This window comes from Brassica oleracea, chromosome C4, assembly GCF_000695525.1.
Source record: "Brassica oleracea var. oleracea cultivar TO1000 chromosome C4, BOL, whole genome shotgun sequence".
In the NCBI taxonomy this organism is placed as follows: domain Eukaryota; kingdom Viridiplantae; phylum Streptophyta; class Magnoliopsida; order Brassicales; family Brassicaceae; genus Brassica; species Brassica oleracea.
This window is the reverse complement of record NC_027751.1, coordinates 3097013-3120137: the sequence shown is the minus strand read 5'-3', so window position 1 is coordinate 3120137 and position 23125 is coordinate 3097013. Positions and strand designations below refer to the sequence as shown.

General features: G+C 34.3%; 5 protein-coding genes, 1 long non-coding RNA gene and 1 other non-coding gene across 8 annotated transcripts; 4 read left to right on the top strand and 3 right to left on the bottom strand.

Annotated features, from left to right (window-relative positions):
- Positions 1-329: 329 nt before the first annotated feature.
- On the bottom strand, positions 330-1726 carry LOC106341364. Its single transcript, XM_013780144.1, has 4 exons — positions 1343-1726; positions 812-1006; positions 576-713; positions 330-476 (listed from the first exon to the last, which is right to left on the bottom strand). Exons 2-4 carry the CDS (start codon positions 1004-1006, stop codon positions 375-377), a joined length of 435 nt encoding a protein of 144 aa, XP_013635598.1. The 5' UTR covers positions 1343-1726; the 3' UTR covers positions 330-374.
- Positions 1727-1827: 101 nt separating this feature from the next.
- LOC106339932 lies at positions 1828-3306 on the bottom strand. Its single transcript, XR_001269256.1, has 5 exons — positions 3010-3306; positions 2834-2936; positions 2577-2747; positions 2279-2505; positions 1828-2209 (listed from the first exon to the last, which is right to left on the bottom strand). It is a non-coding gene; the product is annotated as an uncharacterized LOC106339932 (long non-coding RNA).
- A 519-nt stretch (positions 3307-3825) lies between these two features.
- TRNAS-GCU lies at positions 3826-3907 on the top strand. The gene has a single exon. It is a non-coding gene; the product is annotated as a tRNA-Ser (tRNA).
- A 1266-nt stretch (positions 3908-5173) lies between these two features.
- On the top strand, positions 5174-6610 carry LOC106339525 (protein YLS3-like). Its single transcript, XM_013778352.1, has 2 exons — positions 5174-5660; positions 6229-6610. Exons 1-2 carry the CDS (start codon positions 5324-5326, stop codon positions 6483-6485), a joined length of 594 nt encoding a protein of 197 aa, XP_013633806.1. The 5' UTR covers positions 5174-5323; the 3' UTR covers positions 6486-6610.
- A 388-nt stretch (positions 6611-6998) lies between these two features.
- On the top strand, positions 6999-10566 carry LOC106343043 (major facilitator superfamily domain-containing protein 12-like). 2 transcript variants are annotated; one of them, XM_013782157.1, is made up of 12 exons: positions 6999-7655; positions 7806-8016; positions 8120-8189; positions 8358-8554; positions 8653-8728; positions 8800-8963; positions 9039-9165; positions 9231-9290; positions 9366-9416; positions 9500-9658; positions 9961-10093; positions 10184-10566. In XM_013782157.1, exons 2-12 carry the CDS (start codon positions 7847-7849, stop codon positions 10360-10362), a joined length of 1386 nt encoding a protein of 461 aa, XP_013637611.1. In that variant the 5' UTR covers positions 6999-7655; positions 7806-7846; the 3' UTR covers positions 10363-10566. The 2 variants fall into 2 exon arrangements, with proteins under 2 accessions (XP_013637611.1, XP_013637610.1); XM_013782156.1 differs by having other exon boundaries at positions 10169-10566.
- A 472-nt stretch (positions 10567-11038) lies between these two features.
- Positions 11039-13541, top strand: LOC106339574 (cytoplasmic tRNA 2-thiolation protein 1). The gene is made up of 10 exons (XM_013778408.1): positions 11039-11237; positions 11424-11538; positions 11620-11762; positions 12056-12175; positions 12254-12366; positions 12452-12544; positions 12649-12689; positions 12802-12868; positions 12939-13050; positions 13142-13541. Exons 1-10 carry the CDS (start codon positions 11133-11135, stop codon positions 13310-13312), a joined length of 1080 nt encoding a protein of 359 aa, XP_013633862.1. The 5' UTR covers positions 11039-11132; the 3' UTR covers positions 13313-13541.
- Positions 13542-17128: 3587 nt separating this feature from the next.
- On the bottom strand, positions 17129-19487 carry LOC106340548. Its single transcript, XM_013779411.1, has 7 exons — positions 19217-19487; positions 19037-19123; positions 18669-18911; positions 18423-18584; positions 18288-18341; positions 17826-17972; positions 17129-17671 (listed from the first exon to the last, which is right to left on the bottom strand). The coding sequence occupies exons 1-7, from the start codon at positions 19364-19366 to the stop codon at positions 17300-17302; spliced, it is 1215 nt and encodes a 404-aa protein (XP_013634865.1). The 5' UTR covers positions 19367-19487; the 3' UTR covers positions 17129-17299.
- Between the last annotated feature and the right edge of the window lie 3638 nt (positions 19488-23125).

The following is a 23125-nucleotide window of genomic DNA, read 5'->3' as shown; positions in this document are numbered from 1 at the left end:
TTTTTTTTTGGTTTTTTGACAAGTGCGTGGTGATTTAGAGTGATTTTGAGTATCTATAAAAGGTGTTTCTAACTACCAAACATTCATTACCCTTAATTAGACAACAAGTTTATCATAGAATGCATTCATTACACATCAAATCAATTTTTTAAACTCAAACAAGTTTCGGACAGATAGCATTTTATGACCATTCATCACAGCAACCAACCAACAACTATTTAATGAAACCTAAAATCTAGTACAGCTCCTACTCTAGATATTTAATGAAACTAGTTGAGTTCCTAGTTAAGTTAAGTATCAGTTCAACTACAACAAACAACCTACGCGGAAAGAACTTCTACTTCAGTTTAGTTTGAATGTTTACCTCGTCGATTTCAGTCGAAACAGACATTCTCCAGAGCAGCCACCTGCACTGAGAGGTTATACACGTCACCAGTGAGCTTATCAAGCAGCAAAGTCAGCCTTTTAACTTGTGCCTGCACAAAGAAAAAAAGAAACCTTGTTACTGAATATTTAAAAACCAATATTTAGAAAAAATAACTTTCTAATAGAAACTCTTAGACAAAGTGACAAACCTCAACACTCTCAATCTGTTTATTGAGAATGGGCACCCACTTGATCACCTCATCAGCCTCCTCAACACGCTTACGCAGGCGTACCATCTCCTCCTGCACACCTATAACCCAAGGCTGACGATAATGCAAACCATCAGCCTTGGTTAAACCATAAACACATCAAAGAACATATTTTTAAAATTTAACTAATAATGAAGAGGCTGAGTAATGAAGGGTAGCACGGGTTTGTATCTAACCTCGTAGTTTACGCAGCTGAAGAAGCGCTTCCCAGGCTGAGTGTCGAACTCATCCTTGACTCGAAGCTCGTCAATCATTCTCCCACCACAAGCACATCTTCTGGGCATTCCATATTCCGAATCGGCCACGTTTCCCAGGTGGTTTAAGTACTCTAGTTGCCTCTTACTATCTCTTATCTCTTCTAAGGGATCCATCTGAAACACAAAACTTGAAATGATTAGCACAAAATATGTAAATAACACGATCAAACGAACCGTCTATCCAACCCAGTTTACGATTTCAAACCACTTATCGAAACCCCTAAATTTTTTTTTAACCCTAACTCGATAACCCCTATTTGATTTTTAATCCGCAAAAGTCGAACCATTAATCGATAAATAGAATCACTATACGAGGTTAAACAACCGTAGATCCAAACCCATCTCCATTACGAACCCTAACTCGAGATCAGAAAATTTATTGAGAATTCCCAATAGCGATTCCGACTACAAAACTCTTATATCTAAACGGTGAATCGAGTCGATACTCACCTCTGCTCCTGGAGGAGACAATCCGGCGTCGAATCGATCGAGAAAAGGAGAGAAAAGTGGAGAGAGATCGGCGTCGCACGGGAAATCGTCTGAGGAGGAAACCCTAGCTTTTCACGCGAAAATGAGAGAAATGATTCTCTCTCCGCTTTTCTCTGCGTGACGTCGACTCCCCTTCCCCAGTGAAAATGCGACATCTGTCGTGAACCCGTATCGGACGGGGTCAAGCGTAAGAGGCGGGTCGCGAAATTAAACCCAATATATGATTTATTTTTATTATCCGGCCCTATGATACTGAGCCCATGAACCTGTTATAAACCCTTGATGGGGTTGCTCTTACTAACCTATTTTATTGACGAATTGCTGACCACTGTTTTCTATGTACATTATAACAATTTATTATTATTTTATTTATTAATCAACAAAATTGTATTTAAATATAACTAAATAACTAAATCAAATAAATTTTATAATGAAAACCTGAATAATTAACAACAAAATAGTCTTAGCATAATACATAAATAAAGTTTTAACACAACGTTAACAAAAAAAAAGTTGCAATTAGTCATTACTAAAGTTTTAACCACAAAATGGAAGCATAATAACTAATACATAACTATTCTTGAGTGGCATCTTCATCTTCATCTTCATCTAGAAATTCTGGAAATTTGCTTACAATCTTATGTGCCAAGTTCTGCAAATACTTCATAACCTTACCTTGGTCAGTCTTGTCATTCTCCAACCTAACAATCTTTTCGTTTGCCATAGCAATCTTCTGGTCCTCTTGGTCTAAAGTAGAGGAAGAAGATGTTGTCTTGGGTGTGGTAGTGTTCCAAACCCAAAACGGTGACCCTTAGTTACAGGAGTTTACTGTAAAACGGGACACATATAATGATAAAAGAGAAAATGATAACTACGAAAAAACAGTGAATGACTAACCCTTAAAACGAGATTGTTGATCTCTGCTTGGGTAAGATGGTTTTTCTGAGTTGCTACACCTTGAGTTAGCTGCTCATGTTTTTTTCTGATACCCAGTCCGGAAGATCTTTGTTCGGCTTCCGTTTATCTTTCCAAGCACACAAGTTGCTTGAGAAAGATTTCTGGGCCTTTTTCTCATAAGCAACCTTTACTATCTCAGTAATGCTTCTTTTCCAATTAAATTGTTGCTGGACATAGTGAGAAGTTATAATTAATGAGAAAAACAAAACAAAACTAATTTAGAGTGAAACTGCATTACCGCAATTGCTCTGAACCATCACGTTTTCACATAGGGAGGTAGATGATTATAACTTCACGTTTTCACGCTTTCTTGATTTCTCCTTTTTTTTCCCCTGAATCACTTTCTTCTCCAGAGTCATCACCGTAGATAGACTTCTTAAATTCTTCTATTGCTTTCACAACTCCAGGTCTGCAATATAAAAAAACGTTCACTAGATAAGATCCCAACATTTTTTTTGTGTAAAACAGAGTTTTTTTTTTCAAAAAAGTTGTAACCTGTTCATTCCTTCTTTGTCAGGAAGAGTCTCATCTCTAGTCTCACGAAGCTCGTCTTCATCCAATGCAATGGCTTGCAAGATCGCGTAGTGTCTCTGTAAAGCTGTAACAAAGAGAGACTTTCAGCAGCTCAGAACAACTAATAGAATCAAAGACTAGTGGTGATTTGAGCATACCGGGATTAGCAAATTGGCAAACGGAAAAGTCTAGTGGTGTGTCGAATTTGATGGTATCTGTGTGACGTTGATATTGGCCGGGTTTAGTTGAGAGAAGTGCTTTGGTTAAGAGAAGTAAGTCTCAAATACTTGAAAGGAATCAACATAACTTGGTGTTCCATCACCAATCGGTTTTTGTTGAAGAAAACACAGAAATTCCTCTCGAGTAGGCATTCTTTGAGAATCGGCGCCGTTGAGATGAGAAGATGAAGTTTAGAAAAAGTAATGATTAGGTTGAAGACAATCTGACTTTATTAAACAAACCACTAACGACACCGTTTCTATTATTGTTTGATCTTTTTTAGATTTTATAAATATTAGTGGACTTGCGTTTTGATCAAATTGTGACCACTTTTCTGACCATATTGTAGTCGCCAATATTTGGTCACAATTTTTTGACCATTTTCTAGTTAAAAAAAAAATCGTTAGTAATTTCTATCCATTTTTTGTCCACATTTTTTAATCGTCAAAAAGTTGTCCGAATGTGGTCAAAAATTGTTTTGATCATTTAAGTGGTCAAAAAATTGGTCAAAAATTGTCATGTTTTCTTGTAGTGTAAGTATAATTTTTTTAATGAGAAACAATTATTCATTAAGGAAATTTTGCTTTTCTTCACAGAACTAAAGCATTTTCAATATATCTTTATGAGTACTATAACAAAGTTTCGTTTATTTATGAGAACTTTTATATCCCAAAGAAAGCATATACGCTAATAGTAACGGTATTTCTTTCCATATCTTTGTTTTAATAATTTAAAGATTCACATTATAACAGAAAGTCGCTTTGGCCGAGTGGTTAAGGCGTGTGCCTGCTAAGTACATGGGATTTTCCCGCGAGAGTTCGAATCTCTCAGGCGACGATTCATTTTTTTTTCTCAACAGTTTATTTCCAATTCCGTATTGGGCCTGTAGAAAACAATTTTCCTCATTTGGGTGCTGTATAAAATGGGCTATAATACTCTCGTATAAGTTATAAGGCGAAGCTAGTTCTCTACCCTTAGGGCAGCTGCATTAATGAACCCCCGGTTGGGGTTCATAATTTAAATTTTTTATTATTATTTTTCTTATTTTTCGTTTGATTTTTAAAAAAAAATAAAAAAAAAAAATTGACCAATAGCGGGCCGCCACGTGGCATAGGGCCCGCTGAACAGTAACGACCCGGGTTCATGCAGAAGAAGCACGGCGAGACAGAATCTTGACTGTAGCATAATATAATAAATTTTTTTTTTTCGGGAAGCGTGTGAACCCCACTAATAAACTTCCAATGCTGCTCTAGCCTTTTTTTGTTCTTGGGCATCTATTGAAAAGTTGAAAACGAATGAAACGAATCCAAAACCGGAGGAAGAAGGAATGGTTTTTAGGCAGACTGAAGTGACGTCATAAATGACACCATGGATTCGTAGCTTAATGGTTGTAAAGGGCTTAGAATGCGCCAAGTGTCGACGGAGACAAATTAAAGTCAATTCCACTGAGTCGACATTTCCACTCAGTGGGGTTGGTGTGAAGTGGTGGTCCTCTTTCTCATCTCCACTTCTCCTCTCAGGCTCTCATGCATGCCCGCAACTCTTATACTGAGGAATATTTGTATAAATTTCATAAGTACAAAATGAAAAATTTTAATATAGAAAAGGCCGTCTAGTGAAAGAGTGAGCTGTTATTGAGGAATGAATTATGGACAAAATAGCATTATGAGAACAAAAGTATCTTTATTAACATTAATGAGCATACTCTTTTTTTTTGGTAAACTAATGAGCATACATACTAATTTACAAATTTTACATTTTTTCCTTTTAATTATAACTCTTATCATTTTATAATTTAAAAAACAAAACAGATGGATTCAGTAAAATGAATGTATAAGATAAAAAAAATCCGGTTTAAGAAATTATATATACCACAAAATAAAAGAAGCTGAAAATGATATGAAGTATATATTAGATATAGCCATTTGAGAAGGTGAGTAATTTATTGTAGAGCAATTGGCGGTATGGAGATAATGATGTTGACATTTGAGATACTTGTTCGTTCCCATGTATATGTATAACAGGGTCACATAGGACGACGCACCATTGTCTCACAAATAAAAAAACTTCGATGAGCTTCTCGACACGACAACGCATACAATCATCACATAACCAAATAAATAAGATAAAGAGAAGTTTGAAGCAAAAATAAAAAAGAAAACCCTAAAATAAAATATGCCAAGGTTGCTATATAAATTGTAAAGAGTACAACAACATTAAGGGTTAAACCGTTCATGAACAATAAAAAAAATAATGGAGTCTTGGAGGATTAGTCTAGTGGCGATAGCAATAGCATTACTAATGGCTACGTTGGTGTCAGCTGGTGAGGATAAGGCGAAAGATAAGGAAGAGTGTACTGAGCAGCTTGTGGGTATGGCCACTTGTCTTCCTTACGTGCAAGGACAGGCAAAGACTCCGACGCCGGACTGTTGCTCCGGCCTAAAACAGGTCCTCAAATCCGACAAAAAGTGTCTTTGTGTGATCATCCAAGACAGGAATGATCCTGACTTGGGTCTCCAGATCAATGTGTCTCTCGCTCTTGCTCTTCCTTCTGTCTGTCACGCCGTTGCTGACGTCACTAAATGCCCTGGTTCGTACCCTTGTCACTCTCTATACAGTTTCATGAGATACTATTATATTTGCATAATTGTGGCTGGATAGCTGAATATTCGTAGACTTCAGGATCTTTTGGTTACCATTTGTTCTATGTATGTGTATTTACAAATATTTTGATCTCTTGGTAAACATTTGGACTGAAGCTGATTTGGTGGAATTTTACAGAAAACATACAAAATCCACCACAAAAGTTAAGCAACTAATTTTTTTGGGTTCATTTTGTGTTGACATTTAATCCAAAAACAAAAACAAAACATGAGAGTGATGTCTAGTACATTTAGTTTATTTAAGTCACGCACGCCACTATCATATCTGAGTAAATGTTACGAGTCTTGTGATACACGATTAGTACATTCTACCATTATGTTGTATGTATGTCTTGATTTAGAGTACGATAGTATATATATGTACAACAATACTTGACAGTTTTGCACAAAAAAAATCTATACAACAATACATTAGAAAAAAACAAATTTAGATAATTTGATTATATAATTAAGTTTGCCAAACTCATATTGTTCCCTTTGGAATGAGTGTTTCAGCTTTGCTTCACATGGACCCAAAATCTCAAGAAGCCCAAGTGTTCTATCAGCTAGCAAACGGTTTAAACAAATCTGGCCCCGGTTCGGCCCCTGCGCCCACCAGCATATCTCCAACCGCAGGATCCGAGGATGGTAACAACAGTGGTCGGGCGACCTCTTTGCCAAGCAAGAACCACGCTCAGAGCTTTCGGAAACGATGGCTAGTGCTTGAAGTTGCTGCCTATCTCTTCATAATATCATTTACTATCACCTTATAAAAGTAATATTGAAAAGTAAATTTGTGCGCTTGCAGTGACGTTGATTTTGTGCAGTTACTTTCGTTTCGTGAGAACTCTTCTCAACTTTTTTTTGTATGACGCAAAATAAGACACGAGTTATAATTTTTGTATTGTCTCGTATGCTTTTATCAATTTTTATTTTAAATCTTGCGCTCTAAAAATATAAACTCTAGAATCTGCATACACACGTCGTAAATTTCATTTACGGTAGATTTGTGTATCAACTTCTTTGTTAGGATGTCGATAGCAAATGTAAAAGGTACAAAACTTAAGCCTCTTTGCCATCGTTTTAATTGGGATTGATCTTATGTCTCTTCTGAAACGTGTCATCTCAAATTTTCACCTTACCAAGAAAGAAGAAATCTGCAACAAGAGCAATATGATCCACAAGAAAATAAAAGGAAAAAAGAGAGAACCACAAGGCACAAAATGGAACATGACCATGGAATTGAAAGCACCATCTTATATACTGCCAACTACAAATTGTATATCAAACTTGATAACCCACCAGTGCCCTTGAAAAGATATTCTTTCAATAAATTTGATATTTTTTCAATAAATTTGATATTTATTAAAATTTAAAACACCATGTAAAGAATTGTTTGGACTTGGCAAAAGCAAGTAGGAACACAAGAGACAGAGAATCTCTAATATAATATTCAACTACATCTAAATTTCAAAGAGGATTCCATTTATCTCAATAGTTGAAGGGAGGTTGCTATTATTATAATCATCCAGAAATCTCCTCCATACCCAAATCCACAGAGCAACCACATGACCGCACAACTTCCCAGATTATCTTCTTCTCTATCTATCATTCAACATCTCTGAATTTTTCTATTATTATTTTGTTATAACGCTTGATTTTTTTTTTTTTTTTCTAATTGACTCCATTAATATCTAAAATCAAAATCCCAGAAAAAATAAAAGAATTTCACGTCTTTACGCAACATTATTAAACGTTCTAACAAAAGATTCGTGTCATATGCAAGACATCAACTTGTACTAAAACAGGGATGCAAGTTTCTCGTTGAGCTCCCACAGACTTTTCTTTTGGGATATTAATAATCTCTCGAATTGATGATCTCTTAAAGGGTCTGATTCAAATTCAATTCTCTGATCGGAAGCTTCCTCTGTTTCACTCTACAGGTACGAAAGTCTCTTCCTTTCTCCTTCTGAAAACCTCCTCTGTTTCATATGTCTTCAATCTGAAAGTTCGTATTTTTAGATACTTTTAATCGATTATACGTTCTGGGTCTTCCAAATTCGTTGATGGGTACTCCATGCACGCCTTTGCAGATTCAAATCGTTGAGGCAAAAAATTTGAAAAAACAGAGTTGATGACGTCATCCGTGATTGTTGGAGAGGACGAAGAGGATTCGTTCACGAAACCGCTTGGGAGATTGTCTGTGTTTTACTATGGAGTTGGGCATATGCTTAATGACATTACCGCTTCTTGTTGGTTCACTTACCTCCTCTTGTTCCTCACCCAGATTGGTCTCTCCCCAAGGTTTAATTATAAAAAAAAAAAAAAAAAAAAATCTCCTTTTGAGTTTTGTAAATGTCTTCACTTTTAGTGAGTGAGGTTTTGCTGTTGTTGTTTCTTTGTGTAGGGATGCTGCAATCGTCATGCTCTCTGGTCAAGTTGCTGATGGCTTTGCCACCATCTTCATTGGTGAATTGGTAACTCCTTTGTTGTCAGAACTTGTCTTGGTGTTCAAGCAACTCTTTTTAGACCTTTAGGTTCTCTTTAGTCTCATGTCTCTTAAGTTAAATCTAGATTTTAAGTTACAATGGTCTTGTTCTATGGTAATGATTCTCACTCCCATCTCTGTCTTCATCACATAACAGATTGACAGATTTGGACATTTCAAAATCTGGCACGCTGCAGGATCCCTCTTAGTGGCTATCTCATTTTCCTCAGTGTTTGGTGGTTGTTTGCCTTGTTCAATCCTCCATAGCACCTCCTTAACGATAGAAACATTATCATACAGCACCTTTGCAGCTATCTTTAACATAGGATGGGCAGCTACTCAGGTTTCCCACATGTAAACTACTCTTTTCTTTTTAAATTTAATTTGATCTTCTCTGTAAGTTAACCTCATATTGAGTCATTGAGTATTCATTAAATGTTTATGTTCTTTAGGGCTATGGTAAATTGCATTACACTGAACTCAACAAGCAGAGTAGCACTAACAAGCTCCCGTAACGCCTTTAGCATGGTCAGCTTCTCTTCCCCCTTGGTCTCTTAAAAGATGTCTTCTTAACTTCTCTGTCAACTGCTTGTTCTCAGGTTGCGAACTTAGGCTTATACGCAATTGCTTTAGTTGTATTCGGTGTTAGCAAAGCTGATACAAAAGAAAACACCGAGTCACAGTATCGTTGGATTGCTTATTCATGCATCACCGTTGGTTGCTGCTTTGTGATCATATTCCTCATGGGGACAAAGGAACCACGGTAACACACACTTAACTCAACTCTTACCAGAGTTTCATTGCGTGATAAGAGTTAGTTTTCTTTGATTTTGAAAAGGCTGAGGATAAATCTAAGAGAAAGTAACCGAACGAGAATACCATGGGCTTACTGGTTCCGCAAGATTCTATATTATCAAGTCGCTGTGGTTTACCTCCTCACACGACTAGTTCTGAATGTTTCACAGGTTAGTTTCTGTATCTTTTCTTGCTTCTTGGATCAGTACTTACGTTACTTTCTAATAACTCTCAGGCATATCTTGCATTCTTTGTTATTGACGATCTTCAAATGGCTCAATCCGCTAAAGCTCTCGTAAGTGACAAAAGAGTACCTTCCCTCTCTCTATGATCATTAAACTTTGTCTAACCAATTTTTTCACTTTTTCAGATTCCTGCAATAATCTACATCTGCAGCTTCATTGTGTCGGTTATGCTCCAGGTATACAACAAAGTTCAAAGCGTCACTTATGTCTTCTCCTTCTGTAAAAAAAAACTTTATCCTTTTTGTTTTCTGTTGTGTAGGAGATTCCATGGAATGGGAAACGTCTCAAGGCCTATTACTGTGCTGGTGGTATTATTTGGATGTTCTGTGGTGTATCAATCCTCTTATTGCCTAGAAGCATTAACTCTTTCATGTATGCCATCTCTGTCTTTATCGGTATCGCAAATGCCTTGATTCTGGTTAGACACTCTCCCTCTGCTACATAAACTATACTCCCTCCTCCGTTTCATTTTAGAAAAAAAATTTGTTTCACAAAAATAGACTTTTTGTATTTTCTATGAAAAAATTGTGATATTCAAGAAAATTAATTGATTTTATTGAATTACTATTGGTTAAAAAATATTAAAAATTGAAAACTACAGAGTATAATGATTTAATGTATTTTCTAAATATGTTTGAAAACACTAAAAAATTCTATCTTTGTGAAACGGAGTGGAGTACTATATCTTTTTGGTAAATCACATTTTTTTTTTTGTTACAGGTGACAGCAATTAGTATGCAGAGTGTGTTGATTGGTTCAGAGCTAGGTGGATGTGCTTTTGTCTGTGGGTCTTTAAGCTTCTTAGATAAAATGTCATGTGGGCTTGCTTTGTATGTTCTTCAGTCACACCAAAGTAAGTTTTGTTTCTTTCTTACTTAGAAATGTAACGATTACATTGTTGATGATGATTGGATGTGTGATTTGGAAGAAAACAATGGTGCAGGTGCCACTTCACCACAAGTTGATGTAAACATACAACACAGTTTTAACTTCTCGGTGACGAGATATGGGTTAGGACTTGTCCCAGCTGTATGCTCTTTTATTGGAGTCGCTGTCACGTATTTTATGGAGCTAGACAGCACAATACTGAAGCCTCTGTGTCAACCGTTGCTACTCGAGTGAAAGTCTGCAGCATTCTTCGTTTGGTAAGATCATTTACACAAAGTGGGGATGTGAGTTTAACAGTGTTTATATGCTCAGTCTGCTGATTTGTTTATGTTCATAAGGGTATAAGTTATAGACCATAGTGAGAAAGAAAGCATTTGTTGTACAAGAATTACTTTATGAAAAAATTAATGCAAGTTGATTCTTTTTCGTTGCTGTCTACTCTTATTTGCTGTTTTCTATCAGGATTTAATTATACAGCCTTGTTAAGTTCTTTCATTTGGGTCTTATTCCCTGGCATAATGAGACCTGGAAGATGAATGCTGCTGTAGTATAATCAGTGAGATATAAGGATATGTTTACTCAGATAAACATAAACAGAGCAGAACAAAACAGAGCAGAGAAACAGAGTAGAAAAGCAGAGCTCTGTACCTATAGATCACAAACAAGAACATTTTATTAAATTTGTTCAAGATGAATTGTTCATTAAACCACATTCAACAACCTTTTACCTACCTAACTAACTGCTATACAAAAAAAAAAAAACTAACTGCTATACAAAAAAAAAAAAACTAACTGCTATACAAACTAAACAGAGCAAAAGGGTATATGCTGAATTCTCAAGGCCCTTTAAGGCCCATCGATGTACAAAACGCCGCCGTTTTCTTTTTTCTTTTTTCTTTTTTCTTTTTTTGAAACAGAACTCCGAGTTTAGGTCGTGTTTCACCGGCGGCTTGTACTAAATCCCGGAAAATTTCATTCTCATGAGCTGAGCTCCGGTTAAAAAAATGGAAGCAAGCGAAGCCAAGAGCAAGAAACAAGGAGCCTCTCGCCTCTGCTGCTTATGTAACCAGAGACGTCCCGTCCTCAAACGACCCAAAACCCTTCAACAGGTAAGCTTGAAACAACTTCAATTACTGTAAAGTTTCGATCTTTATGAATCCAAAACCCTTCCATATGTATGTATTGTGATCTCTATAGAGGATCTAATCAAATTAAAATCGTTCTGTTTAGTTGGGAGTCTACTGCAGAAAGTGTTATAATCTTTAGATTCTAAGTCTCTCTGTGTGTGTTTAAAGATATGCAAGGAGTGCTTCTATGAGGTCTTTGAGGAGGAGATTCATCAAGTCATTGTGAAGAATGGTTTATTCAAATCCGGTGAACGTGTTGCTATTGGTGCCTCTGGTGGCAAAGGTAATCTCTTTAAAAAACTGTTTGTGACTTCCTCTGTTGTTCTGGTTTGATGCTTAGTACAAAGATCTTTCGTTTATGCAGATTCTACAGTACTGGCGTATGTGTTGTCAGAGCTAAACAGACGTCACAGTTACGGGCTAGATCTCTTTCTCTTGTCCATAGATGAAGGGATCACAGGTTACCGTGATGATTCTCTTGAGACCGTTAAACGAAACGAACTCCAAGTAAGTTTGTTTTTGGAGTTTATGTCTATTAAACAATGTTCTAAATATCTGTCTTGGTGCCGAAACAATTTTCTTAAAATCCGATTTGTATCGGTTTAAACCGTTCTAAATCGGTTAAAACTGTTGTAAATCGATATAAATTAGTCTAAATCTGTTAAATTAATCAATATTGTTAGTACAAATCCATACGAATAATCTGCCTAGTCGCTAGTCATTTATAAAGCGCCTAGATGCCGTCTAACAATTTCTTGAACGTTGATATTAAGTGATTGTTTGTGTGTGTTTTCTTCCAGTATGGGTTGCCTCTTCAGATACTTTCATACAAAGATCTGTATGGATGGACAATGGACGACATTGTGAAAATGATCGGTCTTAAGAACAATTGCACCTTCTGTGGTGTCTTCCGTAGACAGGTTAGGGGAGCTTTTGTTGGTTCTACAGTTTGGTAATAACTAACTTTGCATAAGAACAACAACTACTTTTGTTCGAAGGCGCTTGATAGAGGAGCTGCGTTGTTGAAAGTAGATAAGCTAGTAACTGGTCATAACGCAGATGATATAGCAGAAACCGTTCTCTTGAACATCTTGCGTGGGGATATCGCTAGGTAACTATTTGTTTTGGATGATATTGAAAAATGGAGATATAACCTCAGACTTATTGATCTTTTGTAACGTTTTGGCTAACTGTAGATTAAGTCGGTGTACATCGATAACTACAGGTGAAGATGGTCCCATTCCAAGATGTAAACCTTTCAAGTATACATACGAGAAGGAGATTGTCATATATCCTTTCATTACTGAATCATTTTCATCTATAGTTCTTTTTTGTTTATATCGCTGGAACTTGTCAACTAAAGATGTTGTGATTACCTTAACATAGTACACACGTATGCTTATTTCAAGAAGCTGGACTACTTCTCCACCGAATGTAAGTGTGCATTTTCATTAGCCTTCTTGAAGTTTCATGACAGCAGATCTCTTGTAATCTTTATTTGGCGTCTCTCCAAATCCTTGCTGAAGTGATTTAGATGAATCTTCAGGTATATACTCTCCTAATGCGTATCGTGGCTTCGCCCGTGAGTTCATCAAAGATTTGGAGAGACTAAGGTCTTCTTGCTCGACCTTTCTTTATCAAATTAGTAAACGTAAGAGATGTCTAACTTATACAAAAATGCAGGCCAAGGGCGATTCTAGACATCATAAAATCTGGTGAAGATTTTAGAATTGCAACAACTACAAAGATGCCTGAGCAAGGGACTTGCGAGCGGTGCGGTTATATCTCTAGCCAGGTGAGAAGACTTGCAAACAAAAGACACTCTCTCTTATCACATCAAGGAATGTTGTTAATGTTTGCTTGTTTGGATTACAAATGAAATGCAGAAATGGTGTAAAGCTTGTGTTTTGTTGGATGGACTGAACCGTGGTTTGCCTAAGATGGGTATTGGAAGAGCGCGAGGAGGCGCAAATGGTGATCATCACAAGGAAACAAAGAAGCCTGCATCTGCTGGGAGATCTTTAGAGAGCAAACAATGTGGATCTCTTGATTTCTAAGTTTAGAAGAGAGAGAGAGAGAGAGAGCTACGAAACTCATATAAGTCATGATGATTGATTCTATAGAAAGTTTGAAATCCCTTGTTGTACAAGTTATGCCTTCAAGAGAATTTTTTTTTTTTTTTTTTTTTGTCTTTTTGCAATGTTCAAGAATTATTAGACGTTAATTAGGCCTTTTCAGCGAATTTATTTTATATATTTTTACATTTATATAAGATATTTTAGTTTTGGCTTAATCTAGGCTCATCATGAACAATGAGGATTGCGACCAGGTAGAAAAAGTAAGTTCCCCACCGCTGGCTAGAGAGCCAACTTGAAGGTTATAGCTCTCAGACCGAGTCACGTATCTTATTAATTTCTTAAAACAGTAAACCTAATATTAGTTAAATGTACTAACTATTTTTTTTTATAAATATAAGTAAATTATCTAATTTAGCTGTTTATCGAAATTGAACTTAATAGAAATATACACCAGTTATAATAAAAGATCATGAAAATATAATATTGGAAATATGTGAGAATATTAATTATCTCTACATATATGTAAACAGTTTCATATAAAATACATGAATCATACAAATTAGAAAATATATGTACATGATATTTGATGCCAACATGGTTGGAAGATCCATCTAGTGGAATACGAAATGAAACTTTTCAGAAACAAATCTTGCTCATCTACTAAATCACCTAGGGAAAACTCCAAAAGCAACATTTCACAAACGAAAATTTTGAAAGAACTAATTAAACTCCAAAATCCATATACACATGTGTATGTATGGATTCGATCTCCACAGGACGTTGTTGTTGATTCTCAAATTGTCCTTTTTGTGTGGTAAAGTCAAAGATGGCTACTTTACTTTCTAGTATTAAGAATACTAGGTTAATACCCGCGCTATGCTGCGCGATTGTTATATATTGTTATATATATATATATATTACTACCATAATATTGCATTTAGTTTGGATAGTATAATTTATATAATAATGGTTTATTAGGTAGTCATTATCTAAACAAATAATAACTTTGTAGGATTTTATTTTTAGGTAGTATAACTTGATATTATTATATGCTCAAACTATTTTAGATGGAGAAAATATAAAGTAATTTGTCCTTTTTTTTGTCAACCAAATATAAAGTAATTTTTAATTGCTGTAAAGCTATTATTTATTTGTTATATAAAATCAGTTACTATACTTTAAAGGTAAATAGATTATTTATTGGCAAAAAATGTTTTATTTAATTCTGATATATATTTTTGAGTTATTCTTGGGTTCACCCCTAGGGTGAACCTTTAGGTTCACCAACCAATAGAAAATTGTCATTTTAAATCTAGTATCTTTAAATTAAGGAAACCAAATAACTTGGCAAATTATATTATTTTTTCAAAATAAAATTTAAAAATAATTAAAAATAATATATAAAAAATGAATTAAAAAAAAATAATGTTGTCAACAAAACACTAAACCCTACTAAACCCTTGGAAAAACACTAAACATTTGGATAAATTCTAAATTCTAAATTATAAATTATAAATCTTAAACACTAAACTCTAAATCTTAAAAATAAATATTTTTTTTAAATAATCTTTTTTTAGAACTATTGTTATTTTTATTTATTTAATTTTTTATTTTTTATTTTAAAAACATAATATAATTTGGCAAGTTATTTTGTTTCTTTAATTAAAAGATACTAGATCTAAAATGACAATTTTCTATTGGTTGGTGAACCTAAAGGTTTACCTAGGAGGTGAACCCAAGAAAAAGTCTATATTTTTTACCAATGTTCAAAGGCAAATATTTATGGGAACAAAAAACTATTCTTATTTTTTTTTTCCCTCTCTAAGGCCAGTACATCTTCAACGAGCAATCACTCGAAAGTTACTTGTGAATTATTATACTGTCTCTTCTAAAATTAGAGCGAACAGCTCTATTCTTCATTACCCTTGTGTACGCTGCCAAAACCTCTCCAATTTAATAATCAAAACCGCAATTTTTGGATTTTTACATTAAAGCCACTAATTATCCCAATCGTTGATAGTTATTATTAGGACTTCATTCAACTTCATAGGACATCATCGTTGTTAAAAAAAAAAGGCTAAGCATGGCTGAAAGTAACATTACTGGAGGTTGTATTAAGTTATAAGACACATGATAAGCATAAGATGACAACCATCATAATGAAAGAAGACAAAGTATGGTGTTTATAACATTTTTCCTCTTTCAGTTTCTCAACTTTCTCTCCCATCAACTCTTTCTCTTCCGCTATGTGCTTTACGTCCCCAATCTCCACTATTTCTCCTGCACCTTAACACTACCCAAAAAAAAAACAATATAAACATAATGAATCATAATATGGTAGTAACACACATGCTTAAAATCTCAGAGAGTTTGAACTTTGCAATTTGATAAAGTATGAGAGAGAATAGAATTAATGATAAAAAGAGTGAAAAAAAGATATAAAATAGTTCAAGTGAAGTACCATACTTTTCATTGTGCTCTTCTTAGCTTCTGCATACTCTATAGACTGTTTATGCATGGAGCTCCAATCAACTTCATTACCCTGAGAAGAAAAATAATCAACATACCCTTTATATATACTCTTCTGTCTTCTATCTTAAGGAAAGGGTATCTCGTACTCACCATATCCAAATGAATAAACTCCTCAATCTCGGTTTCAGAGGCTAACCTATTCAGGTTAAGATGAGAATCGTATAACTGAAAATGTTATATTAAATCACAATTTGTTAGTCTAACTGAAAACATTTAAGGGACGAAGTGACATACTTTTGATAAGCACACCGCACAAGTGTGTTCTGTAGCTAATCGATTGATGAAGTTTCTCGGTTGTAGACGCTTCATCATAGTCAACAGCTCCAAATATAAACACGTTTTTCTCAAGCATTTGTTTCCCCACAGCAGTAGCTATCTCTACACCTTTGTCTTTGGCCTCAACAATAAGACCCTAATAACTTCTGCAAGATGAGAACCATGCTAGTTAGCTATGATTATAACTGGTAAAGATAGATTCAACAAATGGTAAACACTTACAAAGAGAGATATAAATCCGTTGTTAGATCAATATCTTACCAACACATCCACTAGGAAGATAAGGATTCCCTCTGTAACCAATATTATTACAGTAACAGTTACTGTAACCACACCTAGGATTCCCTTTGTCGTTCGATTATATATGATGTTTTAGAACCTTTCACGTAGATTAAGGTAGTTGATACAATACATTTTCTATCCTTTTGGTTATATATTCAATGCTGACAATTTATTGTAAATCATTATTATCATCACTATTTAGTCAAATGTAACTGATTCCAATTTCTATTTCTTAATCATTCCGTGGTTTGAAAGAATAAAAATAACAATTGTGCTAATACTATTAATTTGTTTCTTCAATTATTAAATTGTTTATTGGCTTGAAATTTCCATCTCTCATAAAACACATAGAGTACGTGTTGTTTCATTTGAAACTTAAGATTGTTGACCGAAATGTATAATAACAATGCAAGAGTAAGTAAAGTCATTTACCATTAGATTTTGCATTGATTTCTGAAAAACGTCAACTATTTCAAAACAAAAAAAAAGTTCTAAAAGGTCATGTAAATAAAAACGGAGGGAGTAATATTTCCTACTATCCTCGTGAAATTGATAAGGGCCCTTTGATTTATAAAACTTATAGAATCTCTGATTTATAAAACCTACAGCTTCCTATCAGGGTAGGGTTTGGTAGAAAATATTTATCCTCGTATATAAAAGCCTCATAAGCAGATCAAGAGCAAATGAACTGAAGATCTTGTCAAACATATATATTATTATTATTTAAAGTACAGACACGCGAAATTCGAAAAGCTTTTTACACACATATTATTAACTTCTATGACGTGAATTATTTTTCTTACTCATACGTTCATAGTCAGATACATGCAGCCATGTACGTAAAATACTAAAAATATTTGAGCACACAGATCCAAATCAAGGGCATCTCGCGTTCAGGCCAGGGCCACCGTAAAAGAAATAAACCCCCCACTTAGTTCCAGCATCTCCTGCCTTAACGTTGTAACAGTTAGAATTGGTAATCTGGGGGTAAAGTCCTTGTGCTTCTCTCAGAGTATTGGATCCATCGACCGTCATAAGACTCCTGAAAAAGCTCGCTTTCCCAAAACCTTCATCTGCAAAATGTCCACTTCCCATGTCCGTGGCAGTGTGTTGCCCACCAGTCTTCGCGTTAATGATTTCACCTCCCCATAGAGCTCTCGTAGCTCCACTTCCTATAGAATTGAATAACTCGCCAGGCCAGTACCCGACGAGCTCTTCACCTATCCGTAGCCACCAGTTTCCGCTGTCCTAGATATAATCGACAATCCATTTTGGGTTGAGATGCAGATATCATATAACGTACGTATAGGGGAAACTCAATTATATTGTTATAAAAATGAGAAAAAGACATTATATATGTTTTTTTGTAGAAAACACGTTATATATGTTAGTTCTTTAGTACCTTCCATATAAGCATGGAGAGCTCGTATTGATTTCCGTTGTATTCTGAGACGGTGGTGTAGGCTCCACCTACTGTGACAAGACTGCTCCTTTGAACGAAACCTGGGCAGTCGGTGTTGTAGCACCCTGTCCTTTGGTATCCATCGGCCTATTTTCAACAAAAAAGGTTAAATTATGATTATCATCTTTAATATATTCGTGAATCTGCACGCATAAAAAAAGAGACACTCTTATAACAAAACTTGTTTTTTTTTTCTAAAAAAGTAGCATATATTTTATACTCCAGATCTAAATTTAAATGCTAAACACCATTAAAAAATGCTAAACACCGGACTATAAAACCTAAGCTCTACAAAATAATTATTCAGGTTTAAAGTCGAAAATTAGCTAAAACTAGCTACTGAGCCGTTTAAATGTTTTAATGATTAGCTTTAACATGTTGAGGTAGAGAATGAGAACTTACCGTCCAGTAAACAAATAATCTTACATTATTATCACCATATTTTCCTGGATAAACCTATAGATTACGGAAAACAAATGTAGTGTTAATTAAGATGTTTTGCATATGAATGATGTAATATACGGACTACCGCAAGACCTGCAAACCAGCTTCAATTGTGTTAAGAGCAGTGCCAGCTCCAGACGAGAGCCAAGTCTGAGCCAAGCTGAACTCGTTGCGAACTTGAACTTGTGGTTTCCAGATATTCACTGAAAATTGTGTCCCGAAATACAATCCGTTCATGGCATTCATGACCGCGTACTAAACCAGCTCCAAAAAGAGAACAGTGTAAATAAAGCCGCAAGAGAGACTAGAGAGTAATTAAAACAAGAACAATAAGTGTACCTCATGGCCTATACTTGGATCATCTTCAAGAACACTACTTGAACCATATAAAAGGATGCCTGGAGTCATCGTCTTTTTCCCAAAATTCTCAATGGATTTTGATCGTAAGATATCTTCTTTCTTTATTCTTCTTATCGGAACTGTATTTATAGGGCATCTTCCATTTTTGTTCCATACCTGAGTAGCGTTTATCTTTTTCTTGGTGTACGTAGATGTACTTTCCGGTATAAAGCTCGGTCTCATCTACGTGCAAAAACTTGACGTTTCAACATCATCATGCATCAAATTTTTTTAAAACTTAAGCAAATAGAAAACATCATCATGCATGCATATATAAACAAAAGATGGCTTGTAAATGAAAGTCAAACCTGGATGGTGTGATTTTTAAGTAGAGGATGATCAAAAGCTGGTTGACTATGTATAGGAACACAATCTATTATATCACCATCTTCGCTCTTCACAAACATTAAAGTGAAACATTCAGTAAAGTTTTCCCACGAATAATCAAAGCATTGAGTTTATGAATATGGAATTTGTACAATATATACCTTAATGGATATAAGAGCATGCTTGTTGAGCCGCTTCAAAAGTCTTTGTACTTTGATTTCCTGGTGATCGGAGAACTCTTTTCCATAGAGACAAGGAGAGATAATCACTCCTATCATCATCAGTGCTACTGTGTAACCGGCCATTCCCATTATGGTTGATTGTAATCCTTAGAATTGAAAGTACTCCAGTAATTTTTAGAATTTTCTATCAACTATCAATGAAATTTATAGGAGTAGATTGCTCATATATTATATAAATTAAGAAATTGGATAAAAGAAAAACATTAGTGATTACATTAACACTATTAATGAATATAGACTCATGACTTAAACATCATCACAGCCCCACATGATTTTAAAATCCATGAAAACTGACTCAAAATTAAACGCCATCGAAGCAGGCAAGTTTCTCTTGTCATACAAGTACACAGCTTGACTTTGTTTTCCATTATCTCAAGTAATGCTCCAGCTACAGAATACTTCTATATATAAGATGACATTTTCTGAATTAAATTTTATTATTATTTTGAATATATTAGATGACTTTTATGTATTCATGATGATACACGTAACATGACCAGGCAAATTGTTGTCAGCAGACAGCAGCGGGCACAACTAAGGAAGTGTTATTGGATATATATATATATATAGTAGATTAAATTTAATTCTGTAGGTTTATAATCTAGTGTTATTCATTTAACTGATTTGAAAATTTAATTAAAATATATTGTTATTACTTGTTATATTTAAAAGATTTTGAAATCTATTGTTATTGGTTCTTGTACTTACGATCTTTTATATATTGTTATTCAGTTTTTTTTTTGAATGAGTGTTATAAAATTTATTCATCAAAAACCTTTTTGTACATCTAAAGGGTAGACTACTTTCCTACGCTAACTGTTTTTATATTCTGTTAAACCAAACGCTCAATCCTTCATCGTACTTGGTCTCTACTTAAATCATATGTTATTCATATTTGATAGTGTAGAAGTGTCATCAGATCTTATGATAAAGACTCTATATCCGACATAAGGTTTACTCAAGTTAAATGATGTGCGTGTTATAGGGAAAAAGGGCCATTTTCGACCCCTAATTTTCGCGTGCTAAATACGACGGAAACTAAAAATTAATTTGAATTATAGACCTGAACAGTGAACTCTAAACCGTTTATATAAAATTATTGAACAAAATGACAGTCGTTTTGTAACTGAGGAAATTTTATAAATTTTGCATTTATGGGAATTAAACCTTGGTCCTGTAGATATAGTATGGATGTAGTTACCACTTTGCTACAACGCTTCCATTGTTTGCTTATTAGATTTAAAATATAAGTACCTTTTATCTGTATATCCTAAGGAAATAATTATTTTTATTTACAAATTTTATTTATTACAAGATATAATTGAATCAATAATTTATGAACTTTAAGTTTTTTTTACACTTTTACACATGTAGTCAAAACTAAAATGACATTTTATAAGTTATTCAATCTAGTTTTAAAATGACATTTCTCAAATACTTATCTAATTTTAAATTTAAAAATCCATATATAATAGTGATTATTATTTTTTTCTTCAAAATCAAAACTTAAAATTTCAAATAAAAAGTGTAAAAAAATCTAAATAAAATTTTAAATACACAAATTTAATTTTATTTAGATTTGTGTACACTGTTTACGTATTTTAAATTTAATATAGATTTGTTTACACTTTTTATTTGAAAATTTAAGTTTTTATTTTTAAGAAGTATTATATATGGATTTTTAAATTTAAAATTAGATAACTGTTTGAGAAATATCATTTTAAAACTAGATTGAATAACCTATAAAATGTCATTTTAGTTTTGATTACATGTGTAAAAGTGTAAAAGAAAAACTTAAAGTACAGAAATTATTGATTCAATTATATCTTGTAATAAATAAAATATGTAAACAAAAATAATTCTTTCCTTAGGATATACCGATAAAAGATACTTATATTTTAAATCTAATAAGCACCCATTGGTAGCATTGTAGCACAATGGTAACTACATCCATACTATATCCACTGGATCAAGATTCGACTCCGAGAAATGTCAAATTTTTAAAATTTCCTGAGTTACAAATAATGTCGTTTTGTTCAATTTAACGGTTGACTAACGCAATGTTAATCAAATATAGATTTTACATACACGGTTTAGAATTCAGGTGTATAATTCAAATTAATTTTTAGTTTATGTCGTATTTAACACTTATATTTTGTTTGAGTATAAAAAGACACGACGCTAATAGTAGGAGAGGAAAATAGTCATTTTCCCGGTCTTATATGCACGTGATGGAGTCTTTGGTTAAAAGTTAAAACTAAGTGTCAAAAGGGTAATTAGCTGGTGGAGCTCAAGATATCTTCATCGTCGTCTTCCTCCTAACGATTCTGTTACAGAAACAGAAAGAGCGAGAGTTCGAGATGAGATGAGAAAGAGAGAGATTGGGTTGGTGAGAAATAGAGATAGAGAGAGAGGAGCTTCTTGGTGTATCTAGTCTCATTTCCTCAATCTTATAACTCGGTTTAGAGATGAGTATTGATTTGAGACTGCAGGATGAATCCTCAGGATGACTGAATTTAGTTTTTTTTTTTTCAGACTGAATTTAGTTTAATGTGTAAAATAGATTGATCACAATATGATAGACATTTTTATTATTAGATGATAGTACACATAAGTAAAACAGAATCTCATTGAATTTTTTCAAAAAGAAAAATCTAAAGATTTTGCATTAGTGACAAATTAACAATTGAAAACAATGAGCCTACATCCGTAACCATTAATTTAATTGAAAACAATATCCCATTAATTATTTTAAAAATGAGACAATGAGCCTACATCCGTAAAATTATTAGAGACAAATTAACAATTGAAAAAATGAGCCTACATCCGTAACAATTGAAAACAGTGAGCCTACTGATATTCCGTATTTTTAACGGTTTTAAACTCGTTTTGGAGCAATTAAATGGTCGATTTTAATTAATGTTTTGGTCTATTTGATGCGTTTTGGTGTTCTTAAGTGTAATATGCAGGTTACTAGATAGCTTGAAAGAAAAGAACGCATTCGGGATTTATTCAGAAGCAAGATGGACCGAACAATGGACCGAACGAGAAGTATTGATCGCACAGAGCCACAGATCGACCGATCCAGTCTATGTGGATCGACCGATCACAGCAACAGATCGACCGATCCGGTCCATGTGGATCGACCGATCCCTTGCTCTACGGGCTCCACACGCACAAACGAGCTTTTCACTCCTTTTTACCCACTCCCCTCAATAATTCAGAAGTGGAGAGGACCTTGGAGACTCAGAAAAGACCAGGGGCGACCAAGGAGGAGATTTACAAGTTCTAGAGAGAAGATTTGAGTGTTTTGTACTTGTTTTGGTGTGATTTGTGAAGATTTGTAAAGGAGTTCATCTCAAAACCATTTGGAGAAGATCTTCTGAACCTTTACTCTGTTTTAATACAATCTTATCATGTTTTCTTCATCAAAATCGTTTTGTTCTTGCTTAGTTATGTGTGAGTAGTCATCTAGTTGGGTTTAGGGGTTCTCATAGGGGATTTCTTGATGTTTTGATCCATAAAACGTGTGTAGACTAAGGGATTACGTTTTGGTTCTTCATCTAATGGATTTCTTACTGCTTGAACTGAATTGATCACTTAGTTCATGATTTCAGATTGTTTGATGCACCGAAAGTGATTGTTTGAACTTCCGAAAATACTTTAGATGAGCAAAGTGTCCTTAACCCTCGGAAGTTGATGTTATTGCGCTTTGTGAACATATTGAACCTGTTCTTAATGCTTGTTTAGAAATTGAAACTCAGCGGAAGTTAGTGTGGAGATTTCTATAACATAGAGAATTAGCGCTACGGAAGTAGGTTAATTCTA

Bases quoted from the DNA above. Each gene is read 5' to 3' on its own strand.
- LOC106341364 (XM_013780144.1), bottom strand. From the start codon at position 1,006: ATGGATCCCTTAGAAGAGATAAGAGATAGTAAGAGGCAACTAGAGTAC. The intron at 714-811 runs GTTAGATACAAA...GGTTTAACCAAG, and splicing joins TCAGCTGCGTAAACTACGAG to GCTGATGGTTTGCATTATCG. The intron at 477-575 runs GTTTGTCACTTT...TTCTTTGTGCAG, and splicing joins AACAGATTGAGAGTGTTGAG to GCACAAGTTAAAAGGCTGAC.
- LOC106339525 (XM_013778352.1), top strand. From the start codon at position 5,324: ATGGAGTCTTGGAGGATTAGTCTAGTGGCGATAGCAATAGCATTACTA. The intron at 5,661-6,228 runs GTTCGTACCCTT...TGAGTGTTTCAG, and splicing joins TGACGTCACTAAATGCCCTG to CTTTGCTTCACATGGACCCA.
- LOC106343043 (XM_013782156.1), top strand. From the start codon at position 7,847: ATGACGTCATCCGTGATTGTTGGAGAGGACGAAGAGGATTCGTTCACG. The intron at 9,166-9,230 runs GTTAGTTTCTGT...AATAACTCTCAG, and splicing joins TAGTTCTGAATGTTTCACAG to GCATATCTTGCATTCTTTGT. The intron at 9,659-9,960 runs GTTAGACACTCT...TTTTTGTTACAG, and splicing joins TCGCAAATGCCTTGATTCTG to GTGACAGCAATTAGTATGCA.
- LOC106339574 (XM_013778408.1), top strand. From the start codon at position 11,133: ATGGAAGCAAGCGAAGCCAAGAGCAAGAAACAAGGAGCCTCTCGCCTC. The intron at 11,539-11,619 runs GTAATCTCTTTA...TCGTTTATGCAG, and splicing joins TGGTGCCTCTGGTGGCAAAG to ATTCTACAGTACTGGCGTAT. The intron at 12,690-12,801 runs GTAAGTGTGCAT...ATGAATCTTCAG, and splicing joins GGACTACTTCTCCACCGAAT to GTATATACTCTCCTAATGCG.
- LOC106340548 (XM_013779411.1), bottom strand. From the start codon at position 19,366: ATGGGAATGGCCGGTTACACAGTAGCACTGATGATGATAGGAGTGATT. The intron at 18,585-18,668 runs GTACACTTATTG...GAGCTGGTTTAG, and splicing joins ATCCAAGTATAGGCCATGAG to TACGCGGTCATGAATGCCAT. The intron at 17,973-18,287 runs GTAAGTTCTCAT...TGTTGAAAATAG, and splicing joins GATTATTTGTTTACTGGACG to GCCGATGGATACCAAAGGAC.